This window comes from Abramis brama (genome assembly GCF_963993115.1).
Source record: "Abramis brama genome assembly, chromosome: 9".
Classification (NCBI taxonomy): Eukaryota; Metazoa; Chordata; class Actinopteri; order Cypriniformes; family Leuciscidae; genus Abramis; species Abramis brama.
In genome coordinates this window covers 31,895,710-31,910,660 of record NC_139971.1, presented here as the reverse complement: position 1 = coordinate 31,910,660, position 14,951 = coordinate 31,895,710, and the positions used below count along the sequence as shown (strand labels likewise).

The 14,951-nt window shown below is 36.4% G+C and overlaps 1 protein-coding gene across 4 annotated transcripts in view; it reads left to right on the top strand.

Annotated features, from left to right (window-relative positions):
- Window positions 1–14,951, top strand: part of mtss1la (MTSS I-BAR domain containing 2a) — a 29,193-nt gene that overhangs the window by 9,232 nt on the left and 5,010 nt on the right. The window contains exons 4-13 of one of the 4 annotated variants that reach the window (XM_084125033.1): window positions 7,546–7,630; window positions 10,144–10,235; window positions 10,328–10,402; window positions 11,916–12,073; window positions 13,034–13,141; window positions 13,241–13,338; window positions 13,698–13,830; window positions 13,937–14,011; window positions 14,250–14,399; window positions 14,692–14,844. In XM_084125033.1, coding sequence (XP_083981159.1) covers window positions 7,546–7,630; window positions 10,144–10,235; window positions 10,328–10,402; window positions 11,916–12,073; window positions 13,034–13,141; window positions 13,241–13,338; window positions 13,698–13,830; window positions 13,937–14,011; window positions 14,250–14,399; window positions 14,692–14,844 — 1,127 coding nt within the window. Of the gene's footprint in view, window positions 1–7,545; window positions 7,631–10,143; window positions 10,236–10,327; window positions 10,403–11,915; window positions 12,074–13,033; window positions 13,142–13,240; window positions 13,339–13,697; window positions 13,831–13,936; window positions 14,012–14,249; window positions 14,400–14,688; window positions 14,845–14,951 lie in introns of all 4 variants that reach the window. The other 3 variants (XM_084125032.1, XM_084125035.1, XM_084125034.1) reach the window with 3 other exon arrangements.

Sequence of the window (14,951 nt, the reverse complement as noted above, 5' to 3'; positions counted from 1 at the left end):
TCTCTCTCTCTCTCTCTCTCTCTCTCTCTCTCTCTCTCTCTCTCTCTCTCTCCCTCTCCCTCTCCCTCTCTCTCTCTCTCTCTCTTAAACCTTTCTCTTCTATTATGACTCCCTGCCTTTGATAGCAAAGGAGTCCAGCAGTCTGGCTTGTTTGTGATCTTTATAGGCATGGCGTCATGGTCAGTGTTTTTTATAGAGCATATGTGGGCAGTCTATTAGAGCACGTGTTAGACAGGCGTGGAAGTGTTTGATGTCTGTGTTTGACTTGCATTTGGATGTCTGGCCTCTAAGAATAGCTGCATTTGCTTACATTCACTTCCAGTGATGAATGCTGGAACAGGGATGTTTACTGGAACACAAGTCAGATGTAATGATACATTCTTCGTTCATCTAGTTTTTTATTAGCACATCTAAGTCACTTTGTTTATATGATGTCAGCGCTTGCACCACCCCATAGTGATTTAGTTGTGTAAGTGTATAGTTAGTCCTGTGGGTAATTTCTTATGTTGTGAGAGATGCACCATGGGAGATGTTCACAAACCTCTCTATCATGGGATTGGAGTGAGGTGTGTTTTAATGATGGCTCTTGGGTCTGTATTTGTGTGTTTTCCATCCATGCTGATGAAAGGCCCTTCTCAGCGTATGTATATACTGTATGAGTGTGTATGTCTTTACAAGGAGCGAGCTTGGAAGCGATTTCCCCCGGCTTGCAGTGGCAAGATAGAAATGTGTAATCCTCTTTACCTTGTTCTGACACACAGACTGAGTTTGTGCATGTTAGTGTGAGTGTGTGTCAATGGGACGCAGTGGGCTGCTAATCTTCCCTGCAGCTCTGGACTGGCAGATGGCATGTATCCGTGCCAGCCATCTGGAGTGTGGGGCATGGGCAAGAATTTGCCTTACTTGGCACCGGAGATTATACCGTCAGATTCACACTTGCCACATTTCACCCTTTTCTATTAACTCACCTTTTTATCAGGTCCGTGGGTCCTCAAACTGATCCCAAATGTTTTATTAAGCACTTAGAATTTGTTCATATGTGGTCATTATCTTTGCTAAAATGAGGCTTACTGTGTTTAAGTTATTTGTATATTGGTGTAATATGTAGATTCACCCTTTGAATATAATATATAGGCTATATATATATATATATATATATATATATATATATATATATATATATATATATATATATATATATATATATATATATATATATATTAACAGTAAGGAAATTAATTTTGAACCTCAGATTACCATAATTATTCAGTAACAAAAAGTGCTATGTTTTTTTTGTTATTATAATAATATTAATAACAGTTTTTTAAATATTATATATATATAATTTCATAAATTTGTGTGGATGACTTATTTTTTTCTTTACAAACAAGTCATAGATTAATTATTTATAATTATTTCAATTATTAAACACACACACACATACACACACACATATATATACACACACATATACGTATAAATATATTTACATATATATACAGTATACACACACACACACACACACATATATATATATATATATATATATATACTGTTAGATATAATTGTTAGATTAAAATTAATTAACTGTTGTTTACTAATTAATTATCTTTTGACATCACTTTAATTTGTAATTTTACATTTAAATTTGTGAATTCCTTTGTAATATATGGGTTCAGCAAAGCAAAATGTGTTCAAGTGCCACCAGGAGTACCCCAGGAACACGTACAAGAACCAGCGATGGAAAAGAAGATGAGGAATAGCAGCCAGGGAAAAGTAACTGATGTTGTAATCTCCAAATCACGCCTGACCGAACTACTGTCAACCTTAATAGAGAGACAGATGGACAGAGAGAAAGGGAGAGAGGCAGACAGAGAGGAGGGGTCCCTATTATGTCTGTTTTAGTAAAATGTGTGACTGTGTTTTTGCTGGAGCTATAATGTGAAGCACATCTGGCGAGAAAGGTCTGCAGAGTATTTTTAGCAGCACTACTCTATCCCCCAGACAGGAAGTCTTATACAGGCTGTAAACACACATGCACAAACTCACACTAAGCCACACACACACATGGGCATCCTTAATGTCCCCTCCTCATGCCAGGAGAGAGTCCTGGGAAGTCTGGAGTAATTGAGAACAGATAGAGTGAAGGCAGGGGGCCAAATTCAGCTTTGCTGTCATTGGTCTTCCTGTCTCTTGTCTCGTTCCATGTACTCGTGCTAGACTGAACGTGTGAGTGTCTTTGACATTGAGTTCTTTTTCAGTTTAGCAGTCTGATGGTTTATTAGATCGTTATATAACACTCAGAAACTTTCACAGACATCTTCAGGCGTCTAAAAACGTGAGAAGAGGGAAAAAGTGCACGTGTTTGTTTTTACTCATGTGCATTTATGTTTGAGGTTACCACTGGGTTACGTGGATGTGTTTATATGAAGCATTGAGTATTTCAGCACTTCACGCTCTGGCCCCAAAGAGATATTTCTTAAATGTAAAGTGAATCCTCATTCGTAGCCCAATGTACTTTTCTAATGTGGTGTATTTCTGAGTGAAACTAGATATTCAGTGAGAAAAAATGTTGGGAAAGACTTCATTTTAACCATCAGGACTTGATTGGAAAGTCCCATAATGGAAACAATCTGAATGTGAGTTTGCTAAAACAATGGCTACACTGAAAAAAGTGAAACAAACGTGTCAATTATTTTAAGTGCATTTTTATATTGCCCAAGCGAAAATCATGGTTTCCCATTGAAAAAATTACCAGAATATATTTTGCTTGGCATCACGTTGTTGACGTGCAGAACACATTCTGGCAAGCTTTACTGAATGCAAAAATTCGTGGGGGTTTTTTTCTCTTTTTTTTCTCTTTTTTTCAGATTTTTACATATGGTGCATATTTTAAAAAGACATCACAATAAATATTAAGGTCTTTTGAATTTGTCCTTATTTAAAGTAAACTTAATTAAACAATGACTAACAAAATTCTATCGTTATATTATATCTAATTTAGCTTTTGTTTATGGTATAATTAAGTTGTAAGAATCCCGAAAAATATTATATTGACCTAAATTAAGTAACATTTTATTGAAAATATTGATTTAGAAAAAATATTGATTGTGTGGTATGGCCTTTATAATAAATATTTTTGTATAATTTTTTTTTTGTCTTTTGTAAAGTAAATATTTTTTATTAATATTACATCAAAATTTAAACCATTAATATAATTGGAGATAAATTAATGATTTTAGTTGTAACAAATAAGAGTATTTAAACATTTTGACCAATATATATATATATATATATATATATATATAGCCACCACAGGTAGAGGAGGGACGTAACAATATATATATATATATATATATATATATATATATATATATATGAAGAGTTCAGATGCAAAAGCCTCTAAGTGCCATCTGAAATTTTCTTCTAGAATGATAATTTTTATCAAGCTCGTATATTTAAGTTCAATAATTTCACTTACATGGCAATGCAAATTACCTATTAATTGTCATTTAAGTGAAATTACTTAACTTAAATATACAAGCTTTATAAAAATGATCATTCTAGAAGATTTCAGATGGCACTTAGAGGCTTTTGCATCTGAACTCTTCATATATATATATATATATATTATATATATATATATATATATATATAAATTTGTATTTGCACAAAGCAGAACTTTCACAGTGACCTGTTGGAAGACCATGAATCATCTTGTTTGACGCTCTCATAATGACTGTTGCAATGCCAGCCATTCACAGGCTCTGTTAAGAGTGTCTGCCAACCACTTCTGCACCTGCACATGTATCCATTCAGAGAGAGAGAGAGAGAGAGAGAGAGAGAGAGAGAGAGAGAGAGGGCTTATCTGAGAGGTCCATGGCCACCGGTTCTCAGTTTAGATGGCAGTGAAGGCCGTTACTTATCAGATGTTTTGACTGAAATAATGTTAGGGTCTCGTTTAGTTGTTTCCACACTGAGGTGGCTAAAACAAACTTTTATTTAAACATTTACTTTCTTAATGCGGATTCTTCATGTTATCGTGAACAATTAATCTATGCACGTTATTCTTTAAAACAGAAATTCACACTTGTAGCTGCGCAATAAGTTGTACCGCTATAAAATTATTTTCATTCTCAGTTGAGGTCACCAGTGAACCAGCAAGGTCAAAAGTGAGAATTATGTAAGCATTTACTCACCTTCATGTCGTTCCAAACCTGTGCACTGTAAAAATGATTTTTCAAAGTTGTAAATAAAACAAATATTATTGGAGTACATTTCATAAAAAAATAAATACTTTATTAAATTTTTCAGTGTATGACTTTCTTCTACATAAAACAAGATATTTTGAAAAATGCAAAAGTGTTTTTTGTCTATACAATGAAAGTCAGACATGTTGTTTTGAACAGCACTTACTTTCATTGGCTGGACAAAAACAGTTTTTTAAAATGACCTTTTTTGTATTCCCCTGAAAAAAGCAAGCCATACAGGTTTGAATCGACATGAGGGTGAGTAGATCATGATAAAATGTTCATATTTGGGTGAACTATCCCTTTAAATAGCCATTGATCACACGAGTAGTTCCTCAAGGGTTCACAGATCTGCTAAATAGCTTCCCAGCCGTGGGCAGGTGTTGGAGGCAGTGAGAGTCTGACTGAATGGAGCATCTGAAGCCTGGTCACGTGATCTGAAGGAAGGTTGTGGGAGTTGTGTGTGTCCGGTCAGGGTGGGAGGCCAGGGGACTCCTGGATACAGGAAGTCTCTGAACGCTTTCAGGATGGAGCTGTCAGCTGATCCCTCAAGGGAAGGGAAAAGGATGCTGGCAGGTGTGTGAGTGTGTGTGTGTTTGTGTAGCATATCATCTTGACTGTAGCAGTGACGTTGAGAAGGTCTGTTTTTGAGATAAAGAAGCCTTCGTTTTTGAGCTAAAGTGCAGCTGTGAACTTTGCATTGAGCCATGCAAATGTGTGTGTGTGTGTACTGGTTTGACCTACATGAGGACCCAAAACTCTTATATTGCAGAGTATATTCAGGTTTCAGGCCACGGCACGCCCCCTACATTATAAGGACATGCCGATGTCCTCATAATTCAAATCGCTAAAAAACACACTAAACTATTTTTTTAATTTAAAAATGCAGCTTTCTGCGATGGGTAGGTTTTAGTGTTAGGGGCTAGAAAATCTCATTAGCTCAGTATAAAAACATCTATGCCTATGTGTGTGTACCTGGTATTCCCTACGTTATGGAGATCAAATATTCCCACAAGGATAGGAATACCAGTCATTTTTGACCTTGTGGGTACATTTCTTTGGTCCCCAGCTTATAAATTATAAGTGTGTGTGTGTGTCGACAGCTCTGTTATGTAGCGTTGAACTTGATTTGCCTCTTGAAGACCTTTGGGAATAGGTTGCGAGATGTGCGTGCTCTTGGACAAGCACACTGTGTACTGACAGTAGGACTTTCTCTCAGCAGACAGACACCTTGGGATGGACCTGTGGGTCTGTGCCAAATGCGATACACAGGGATTTAAAAAAAATATATTTTTGCCGTATCATTTCCTGAGTACACCTCTTCAGACCGAGGATTCAGATGGCTGATCTTTAACCTTTATTTCTTCTTATTCACACCTGGTTTGGCCACCATTCAATCTGCCAGTGTCCCACCCAATGGGACAAATGTGAAAATCATTGGTTTGAAGAATTTTAAAAGCTTAAAAATCTTCAAATGTTTACTTTACTCGTATCTGAAGCCGTGCCTTGGAGGCTGTTTGTTTTGAGAGTTTTCAGTTCTGGTGTTTCAGTAGTTGTGTGTGTGTTTCATTGAGAGTGTGTGTTTGTGCATGTGTGGTATAGGAGGGCAGGTTATTGCCGGCCTCTCCCATTCTCTCCTGTAATAATGGTGTTTAGGAAACATGAGCAGACAGGAAAGGCAGATACAGAGTGGAAGAATAGAGGGATATCCCTTTACCGGGTTCCCTCCTTTTCCCTTTGGACCTGGATGGAGAGATGGAGAGTGCGGCAGTGCTGTTCTTCTGGGCTGCTCCTATTTCTTATTGCACACACACACATTTATATTTGGTGTATAAAAAACACCAAACACCATCATATTCAATTCTTTTAAAACTTTGTGAAATTGACAATCAGTTTGGGTTGTGAACCAAGAATCAGTTCTTTTTCAAAACACTTTTCAAAAAAAATAATAATACGACGCAAGAAGTTCTGCTACATTAACATTTCTCGCACATGCATTCTTCTGCCAGTGCGGACAAAATACGGTAGTAAAGTATGGAGACAGAGTTTGCTGCAATGCTTAGTTCTACATTAGACTACATGTTAGCATTCATTTACTCATCTCATGTGCACAAAACAGATTCAGTATTCCTCAAAATGAATAAAAACAGTGAAATACAAACTCAGACTATTATTCAAACCTGCAATAATAATTTTATACCTGCTTTTACGCTTCTGATTACTCTGCCCCCTTGTGGACATTTTTATATGCGTTAAATAACACACATACTTTATGTATTTAATCTCACTTTACTGTCTTTGCTGCTGAGACCTTAGATGATCCAATTCAACCATACAAAGCAAAAATGACTTTAGTTAAACATCACGTTTGTGGTTTTTTTATTGCTGAAGAGTTGAAGTTGAAGTTGAACTTTCTTCTCCTGCATCCTATTCTTCTGCAATCCAAAATGGCAGCACAGCTGAAATGCTTATTTGCATTTCCTTCAGCCTAAAGGGCTTTTACTTTTGCCAACAATAGAACTTTTTTTGGTAATAAACAAACAAACAAGCAAGCCAAGTAATTTGTAGTTAATAATAATGAATGAAATAGGTTACCACATTTCTGTTTGTTGCATTGATTGCATTGAAGACTTTAAAAAGGCACAGTTAAGAAACTAGAATCATTAAGTGGAATCAATACGAGAACAGTTTATTTATTTACGGTTACCGGTCTAGTTATCATAATCAATCAGATATTCCCTTTTATCCACTGGCCCTTCGAACTCTGTAAGTAGAGACTTTGGCCCTTCTAGCCCGTGTAACCTATTGGCCCTCATAACGGCAGAGTTCAATCTCATCAGATCTGGTTGCAGGATTGAGGGAAATCTTGGATGAGCTGGTTGTATTAAGGCCCAGGCAGGCCGGGCTTTATAGCTTAAGACCCCATTTTAATTACAGTTGGCTGGAGAGGAAAGTTAACACCGCTAAGTAATTGTGTTCAAGGTCACCAAGTGAGTGAGCACTTCTTGATGGATCAGAGCCATGCAGTTTGGGAAGTGTTCTATTTGTGGTCTTTGAAGTTCTGTCTCTTGTGAATATGGTGCAATTATCTTGCTTTTTCACCGACTAAGCACATACTTTTCCCTTTAATATACCTGCTTTAATGCTTCTGATTACGCTGCCCCCTTGTGGTCATTTTTTATATCCGTGATTAAAATCTATATGTGGAAAACAAAGTTGTCTGATGTTTCTAAAAATATTGATTCACGACTCAAATGTTATCTCTTTATTTAACTTTCATTTGTCTTGTTGTCAGGTGCCACCAGGGATATTGGCTCCGCTTTGACCCGGATGTGCATGCGACACCGCAGCATCGAGGCCAAACTGCGCCACTACACCAAGTGAGTGATCGACCCATCCATGGCGTGACTGCTTTCATGCCTTGCTCCCCGCCAGTCAGACGGCACAGACAGGATTTTATGTCTGTGCCAAGCATTGATTTTCCACTGCGGAGATCAGCAAACATCTATAGATCAATCAGCCTGCTCTAAGGCTTTAATGTGCTGTCTTCAGAGAGACCAAATTAGCTCACAGCTCAAAGATTTCAAATGCTGACCTTAACGGAATAGTTCACTCATCCTCATGTCATTCCAAACTACTCTTATTATTTTTTCTCTTCCGTGGAACACAAAAGGAGATGTCAGGCAGTGTTCATTCTGTTCCTTTCCAGACCTTGGCTTCATACAGTAACCATTGGCTGTGAAGCAAATATATATATATACAGTGCAATGCATAAGTGAATACACCCATGCTAAAGTTGACTAAAAAGAGGAATAAAAAATCATATTTTGGAAATTGAACTTAATGCCTTAATTAAAAAAATTAGGAAAAATCCAACCTTTAAGGACACCAATTTTCTTTGTGAATGAATAATGTATCGTAAATAATTAAATGTTCTTCCTTAAAATGCATGGTGCATAAGTGAGTACACCCCTATGTTAAATTCCCATAGAGGCAGGCAGATTTTTATTTTTAAGTATTTTTTTTAATTTTTTTTTAGGATACTATGCATCCTGATAAAGTTCCCTTGGCCTTTGGAATTAAAATAGCCCCACGTCATCACATAGCCTTCACCATACCTAGAGATTGGCATGATTTTATTTCAGTTAGCCTAAAAGCTAGTTTGATTTGCATTGAGAGATGATCTTATGGAAAGTACCCCATGCCAATCTCTAGGTATGGTGAAGGGTATGTGATGATGTGGGGCTATTTTAATTCCAAAGGCCAAGGGAACTTTATCAGGATGCATAGTATCCTAAAAAAAAATTAAAAAAAATACTTAAAAATAAAAATCTGCCTGCCTCTATGGGAATTTAACATAGGGGTACATATTTAACATATTTTTAACATAAGAAAATTGGTGTCCTTAAAGGTTGGATTTTTCCTAATTTTTTAAATTAAGGCATTAAGTTCAATTTCCAAAATATGATTTTTTATTCCTCTTTTTAGTCAACTTTAGCATGGGTGTATTCACTTATGCATTGCACTGTATACTCAGCAATAAAATAATTGTTCCTTTATCAGGATACTGTATTTAAAGATAGTTTTGTAAAATCCAAATAAGCTTTACAGATTAACCATAAACAAATATTGCACATGCACTGTGGAACAGTCCTTGGTGCTGAAAAAATGTACTTTTCTTTTTTTTCTTCTTCTTCGGAATGGTACAAAACTTGGTAAAGTTTTTGGGACTTGCTATGTGAACACAAAAACAAATCATGGACATGATTCGAACAGTTTAAATGGACCTGAAAAAAACAGTCACTCTTGTGCTCCTCGCGGTCAAAAATGACCACATTGGAGATGAACGGGAGAATTTCATCTAGTGGAAACTTTTGGTACTGCGGCCAAACAAAATCTACTGAAAGCTCAACTTGTTTAGATTTATGGCTTTGATTTTCTCACAGTTTTACAGTAAAACATGTTTTTTAAAATATAGATTTCATATAAAAATTAAAAATAGTATTTTTGCACATTTTTCATAACAATAAACTAATTCACTTTTTAAAACATTTTTCACTTCAGCAATAATCTGCCAAGTGTCGTCTTTGAAAAGAAATCAAACTTGAGTCTGTGCTCTAAAGCATTCAAGATTTACAACAGTTTAAGTTGGGAATTTTCAGGTCTATGCTCATTAAGTGAATAAATGGATTATAAATACAGCGTAAATATAATTTAGTGCCACAAAATATTAAATAAAAAACATTATCTAACTAAAATATAGTACATTCATTTCATTGAAATAAAAAAATTATTTCGGTCATTTTTGACCGACTCGCGAAGAGCACCAGAGGGTAGTTTATAGGCAGTAGACAATTAAGGTCACAGTTACACTATATATAACTCCTAATAACTTAGGACACTAAAGAGAAAAACAGCAGGAGAATGATGCTCCTGATAACCTGTGTGAACATGCAGCAGGGAGGCATGAGGACTGCAGATGTAGCCAGAGCAATAAATCGCAGTGTTCGTAATTTAAGATGCCTTGGTGGAAGAGTGGAGTAACAACTCAAAGCTACAGATACTGACTGCAACTTTTGATATTGACCCCACCTTTGTTCAGAGATTATTCCATTTTTGTTTGTCAAATGTTTGAGAAATGTGTTCAATTTATGTCTCAGTTGTTGAATTATTTTTGTTCATACAAATATTTACACGTTAAGACGTTTGCTGTAAATGTAGTCCCATAATAATATTTATATTTACATACTGTATATACATACTGTATATTGTATGTATGTATATGTGTGTGTAAAATATCATTTATATATATATTTTGTGTATAACTAACCATAGTTCTGCCCGTTTCATTTGATTATTTCTGTTGTTTCTTTTTTGCCGTTTTTGTGCAAAGTGCTCTAATGGAAAAAATGATCGCCCCACTCCAAGACAAGATAGAAGAGTGGAAGAAAACCGCTGCCCTGCTGGATAAAGACCACGCCAAAGGTGGGACTGACTCATCACAGTGGTCTCAAACCTGTACTTTCTGCAATACTAATGTCTCTGTCCTGAATTTACACCTTCCTTCTGTTCACCAGAGTACAAACGCTCAAGGCAGGAGATCAAGAAGAAATCATCTGACACAATAAAGTTGCAAAAGAAAGCCAGAAAAGGTCTGTCTCTTTTTTTCCCCCTCTGTCAGCACAATGATTTCCCCTCTCGCTCACACTCTCTATGTGCTTTGTTTTTAGAGGATTACTGCATTCAGCACGTTAAAGAATCAGTGAATGTGTGCCGTGCTGGGGTGTTTTCTCTTGCATGCTAACTAATTCTGATGCCAAGATTAATTAGGTCAAAGACAGATTATGAATCAGGTCAATAGGTCACAGTAGTCCTATTGAATCAGATGACCAGTAAACCATAGCACCATCTAGCTTTAATTTTATTCGCTTGATTTTAAGGGGATAGTTCACTCAAATGTGAATATTCATATTTAAAAGTCCTTATTTACTCATCTTCATGTTGTTCCAAACCTGTATGACGTTCTTCTGTGGGGCACAAAATAAGTATTTTGAAAGGGAAAATGTATAATTACATGTATCATAATACATACTCTTGCAATCTCTTCATGGCAATGCTCTTTTTCTCTCTTTCATACTGTGATTGGCTTGGCTTCTGCTTATTAACTGTAGAACTATCAGGTATGTATTCAGGCGAGTTCCTTCATCGTTCATCACGTTTAGCATGACTGACATCGATTTCATTTCATCCGAGGTATTCTGTGTGCATTTCATAAGAATGTTTTAGTGTCCTTTGCGAACGCCCCACACAATTCCATTGTTTGCAAAAGCGCGCTCATTTCATTGTCATTCTTTCCGTCAGACATAATAAGCATCTGTGTTGTGAAAGTAAATCACATTGTGCAATCATGCAATATTTGGTGTGTTTAGATTCGGAGCATCAACTCGATGTCATTTATTTTCATTATATGGTCATGAAGGTTTCCTTGCATGAAGCCTGACAATGCTTGGTTGCTGTGTTGACATTATCCACCTTAATCTGTCTTCATCATGCTGACCCATGGGATATCTGTGTTGACATCTGCATCAAACATTTCACGTGTTAAAAATGCTCAAATGTGCATTTTCAGTTCATTCAGTGCATCTTGGTGTACACTACCGTTAAAAAGTTTGGGATTTTAAAAATGTTTTTAAAAAGAAGTCTTTTATGCACACTTTATTTGATCAAAAATACATTAAAAACAGAAATATTGTGAAATATTTTTATTAATTAAAATAGCATTTCTTTTCTTTTAATGTGTTGTGAAATGTAATTTATTCCTGTTATGGCAAAGCTGAATTTTCAGCAGCCATTTCTCCCATCCGGAAATCATTCTAATATGCTGATTTAGTGAAGTAACATTTCTTATAATTATCAACGTTGAAAACAGTTGTGCTGCTAAATATTTTTGTGGAAGGTGTGATATATTTTTTTCAAAATTATTTGATGAACAGAAAGTTTTAAACGGCATTTATTTTAAATCAACATTTTTTTGTAACAAGGATTTCCAAAAATGTTTTACTTACCCCAATCTTTTGAACGGTAATGTAATTTTCCATTCGTGGATTGCTTATTCTCCCATGTCTTTATTGCCATTTATCTCTCCTCTCCTTCTCTTCATCTCAGGGCGAGGAGGACTACAGCCGCAGCTGGACAGTGCCATGCAGGATGTGAATGACATGTACCTGCTGATGGAGGAGACTGAGAAGCAGGCGGTGCGCCGAGCCCTCCTGGAGGAAAGGGGGCGCTACTGCTCTTTCATCAGCTTCTTGCAGCCTGTAGTGGTGAGAATTAAACCCCCTGTGGTGAAAATCAAGTTTTTAAAGTTGTTTATGTGTCTATGTGGTGTTTTTAATATGCTTTAAGACAAACTATGTGAAAATTCATAAGTCAACACCATTGCTGAGTATTTTCTCTTTAATACTGCATTGAAAAAAAGATGTTCTCTAAAACACGGTTTGAAACCGCCTGTGTTTCTTACGTCACAAACTACCTTGTAACCAATCATGTCAATGTGCGGGTGGGCTTTAGCATATCATTAAATAGGCTGTGAAGCAGGGGAGTCTCAAGAGAAGCCAGGTTACCCCGGTATATTTTTCTGTTGATATGAAAAAGTGTGTACATTTAGCAATAATTATGTATTTGATGTCTGTTATGATGAACTATATGCCTTTCTCCACTAACGTTCCAAGTTGTTCAAAGCGTTTCTATGGATGCTGATTTTTAGAAGGCAGCCGTATGACTCTGAGATGGCGAATGGGAACATGGTTTGTCGTTTGTGTAACATTAGCAACACATTATTAGCTGTTTGATGATAACATAGTAAAGGGAAAGGCTAATCATTAATTACCGTTATGTGTCCGACGTTGAAGAGGGTGATAAATGAAACGCATTTCCATTCTGATACATCGACTTGTAGAAGAGCCTGTATGAGTGAGTGGAGTCGGGGCTCATTTGCATATTCATGTATCCATTAAAAACTTTAAATTGCCATTTTGGTGTTTAAAGATGAGTTTTACTTCTAGAGGTCTAGCAAGATTATTTCTTCTTTTTGTGTGTGTGTGTGTGTGTGTGTAATATATTGTATATATTTTTTCAGAGGATTTAAAATGGAATCTATCTATCTATCTATCTATCTATCTATCTATCTATCTATCTATCTATCTATCTATCTAAAATTAAATGGCAAAATTTAATTTAATAAATCAAATATCTAATTAATCAACATCAACTTCTTTCCTCAGATTGGTGAAATTGCCATGCTGGGAGAGGCCACTCACCTTCAGGCCATTATTGATGACCTCACTGTGTTGACCACTGACCCACATAAACTACCAGAGGCCAGTGAACAGGTGCTTAAACATACACATGAAAATAATTTAACAAACATACACACACACACACACACACAGATAATAATAATAAGGACATATTAATTTGACTTTCACTAGGTGATTTTGGATCTTAAGGGGTCTGACTACAACTGGTCCTACCAGACCCCACCTTCTTCTCCCAGTAGTGTTGGATCCAGGAAGAGCAGCCTTTGCAGGTGCTTGTCTCATCATTTTTATCACAATTAAGATTTCCCTTCAGTGCAAAATTGAATTAATTCATGTCGGCTACTGTTTTATAATGATATTATTAAGCCAAACACTCTTAAAAATAAAGATTCCAAAAGATTCCTTTCATAGTGATGCCATAGAAGAACCATTTTTTGGTTCCCCAAAGAACCTTTTGAACAACTCTCAAAAGAACCATTTTTCCTTACTTTTGTGGAATGAAAAGGTTCAGTGGATGTTAAAGATTTTTATGGAACCATAGATGCCATAAACCATAGATGCCATATACCTTATTTTGTTATTTGCTAGTTTTGGGAATAACACTAATGATTCTCTGTGTTCCTCTCAGTTTGGTGCATCTGCCACCAGGTGGCGCTCATCGCCTGAGCAGCGTCTCCTCTCATGATTCTGGATTTGTCTCTCAAGATGCGAACGTGCACTCCAAACCCCCCTCCCCCATGCCGTCTGACATCACTAGCCAGGTCTTTAGCAGTTCATCTGGTGTTTTGTTTTCATCTGTTATGTTTAATGCTGTTTAATTTCCATATCCATTTCACTGACCTATCTTTATTTATCTCTGGTAAACAGAAGTCCTCCAGTTCTGCATCCTCAGAGGCTTCAGAAACCTGTCAGTCAGTCAGTGAGTGTGGCTCTCCCACAATAGTAAGTATTATTTTATGTCTGGAATTTGAATAAATATATGGTTTAATTACTTAAACTCTTTGGTCGGCACCTTAAACTTACTTTTTTTTGTTAAGTTGACAGAACTCTGTTGTCATTATTTGTCTTATATGTTTCTTTGATTTAAAACTTTCAAGCACAATGCCCATATATGTGTATATGGGCATTATATGGTGTTATCCGTATTTGATTGGGCCATCCTGTCGTTCCGTTTCCACAGTTCGGCTCATCCTTTGCTACCTTTCGCCCTGCTCACTGTTTTAATGACTCCATCAGGCCTCACTCTTACATACTTCCTGCGTCCCCTTCCTATAATCAATCCCCTGGATCAAACTCCCCTTCACCCACATCAAAGGTTCCTTACTGGAAGGTTTGTTTTTCATTTCGACCATTCGGTCAGCCATTGTTTGCTTTATGTTCTGTTATTCTTTGCAAAACATTATTCATTTTAATTTGTTAACTTTTTATCTCATCCCATTTAATTTCTTTGCCATCAGCTTTTATTTATTAACCAACATCTGGCTCAGGCTTGCTGGTTATTTTTGTTAATTAAAATGAACATCTACTAAATAAGTCAATTGAAATTGCAGACCCAATGCACAGGTCCTGTCCTATTCTGGCTATATTTCCATGACCCTGAAAACAATTTCCTCTTGCAGCAGGACTGGTCAAAAGCAGGTCACTATGAGCAGACGGCTGTAACCCAACAGCGCAGGACTGAGGCTGCAGAGCCCTCTAGTGGACTGGGAGGAAATGGAATAATTCACCCTGAGGATCCTTATAGGCTAGCTAGGATGAATTCTAAAGATGTCAAGGTCCTGAGAATGTATTTTTTATATATAAAAATATATACAGTACTGGTCAAAATTTTGGAAACATTACGATTTTTATATATAAGTCTCTTATGCTCATCAATCCTGGA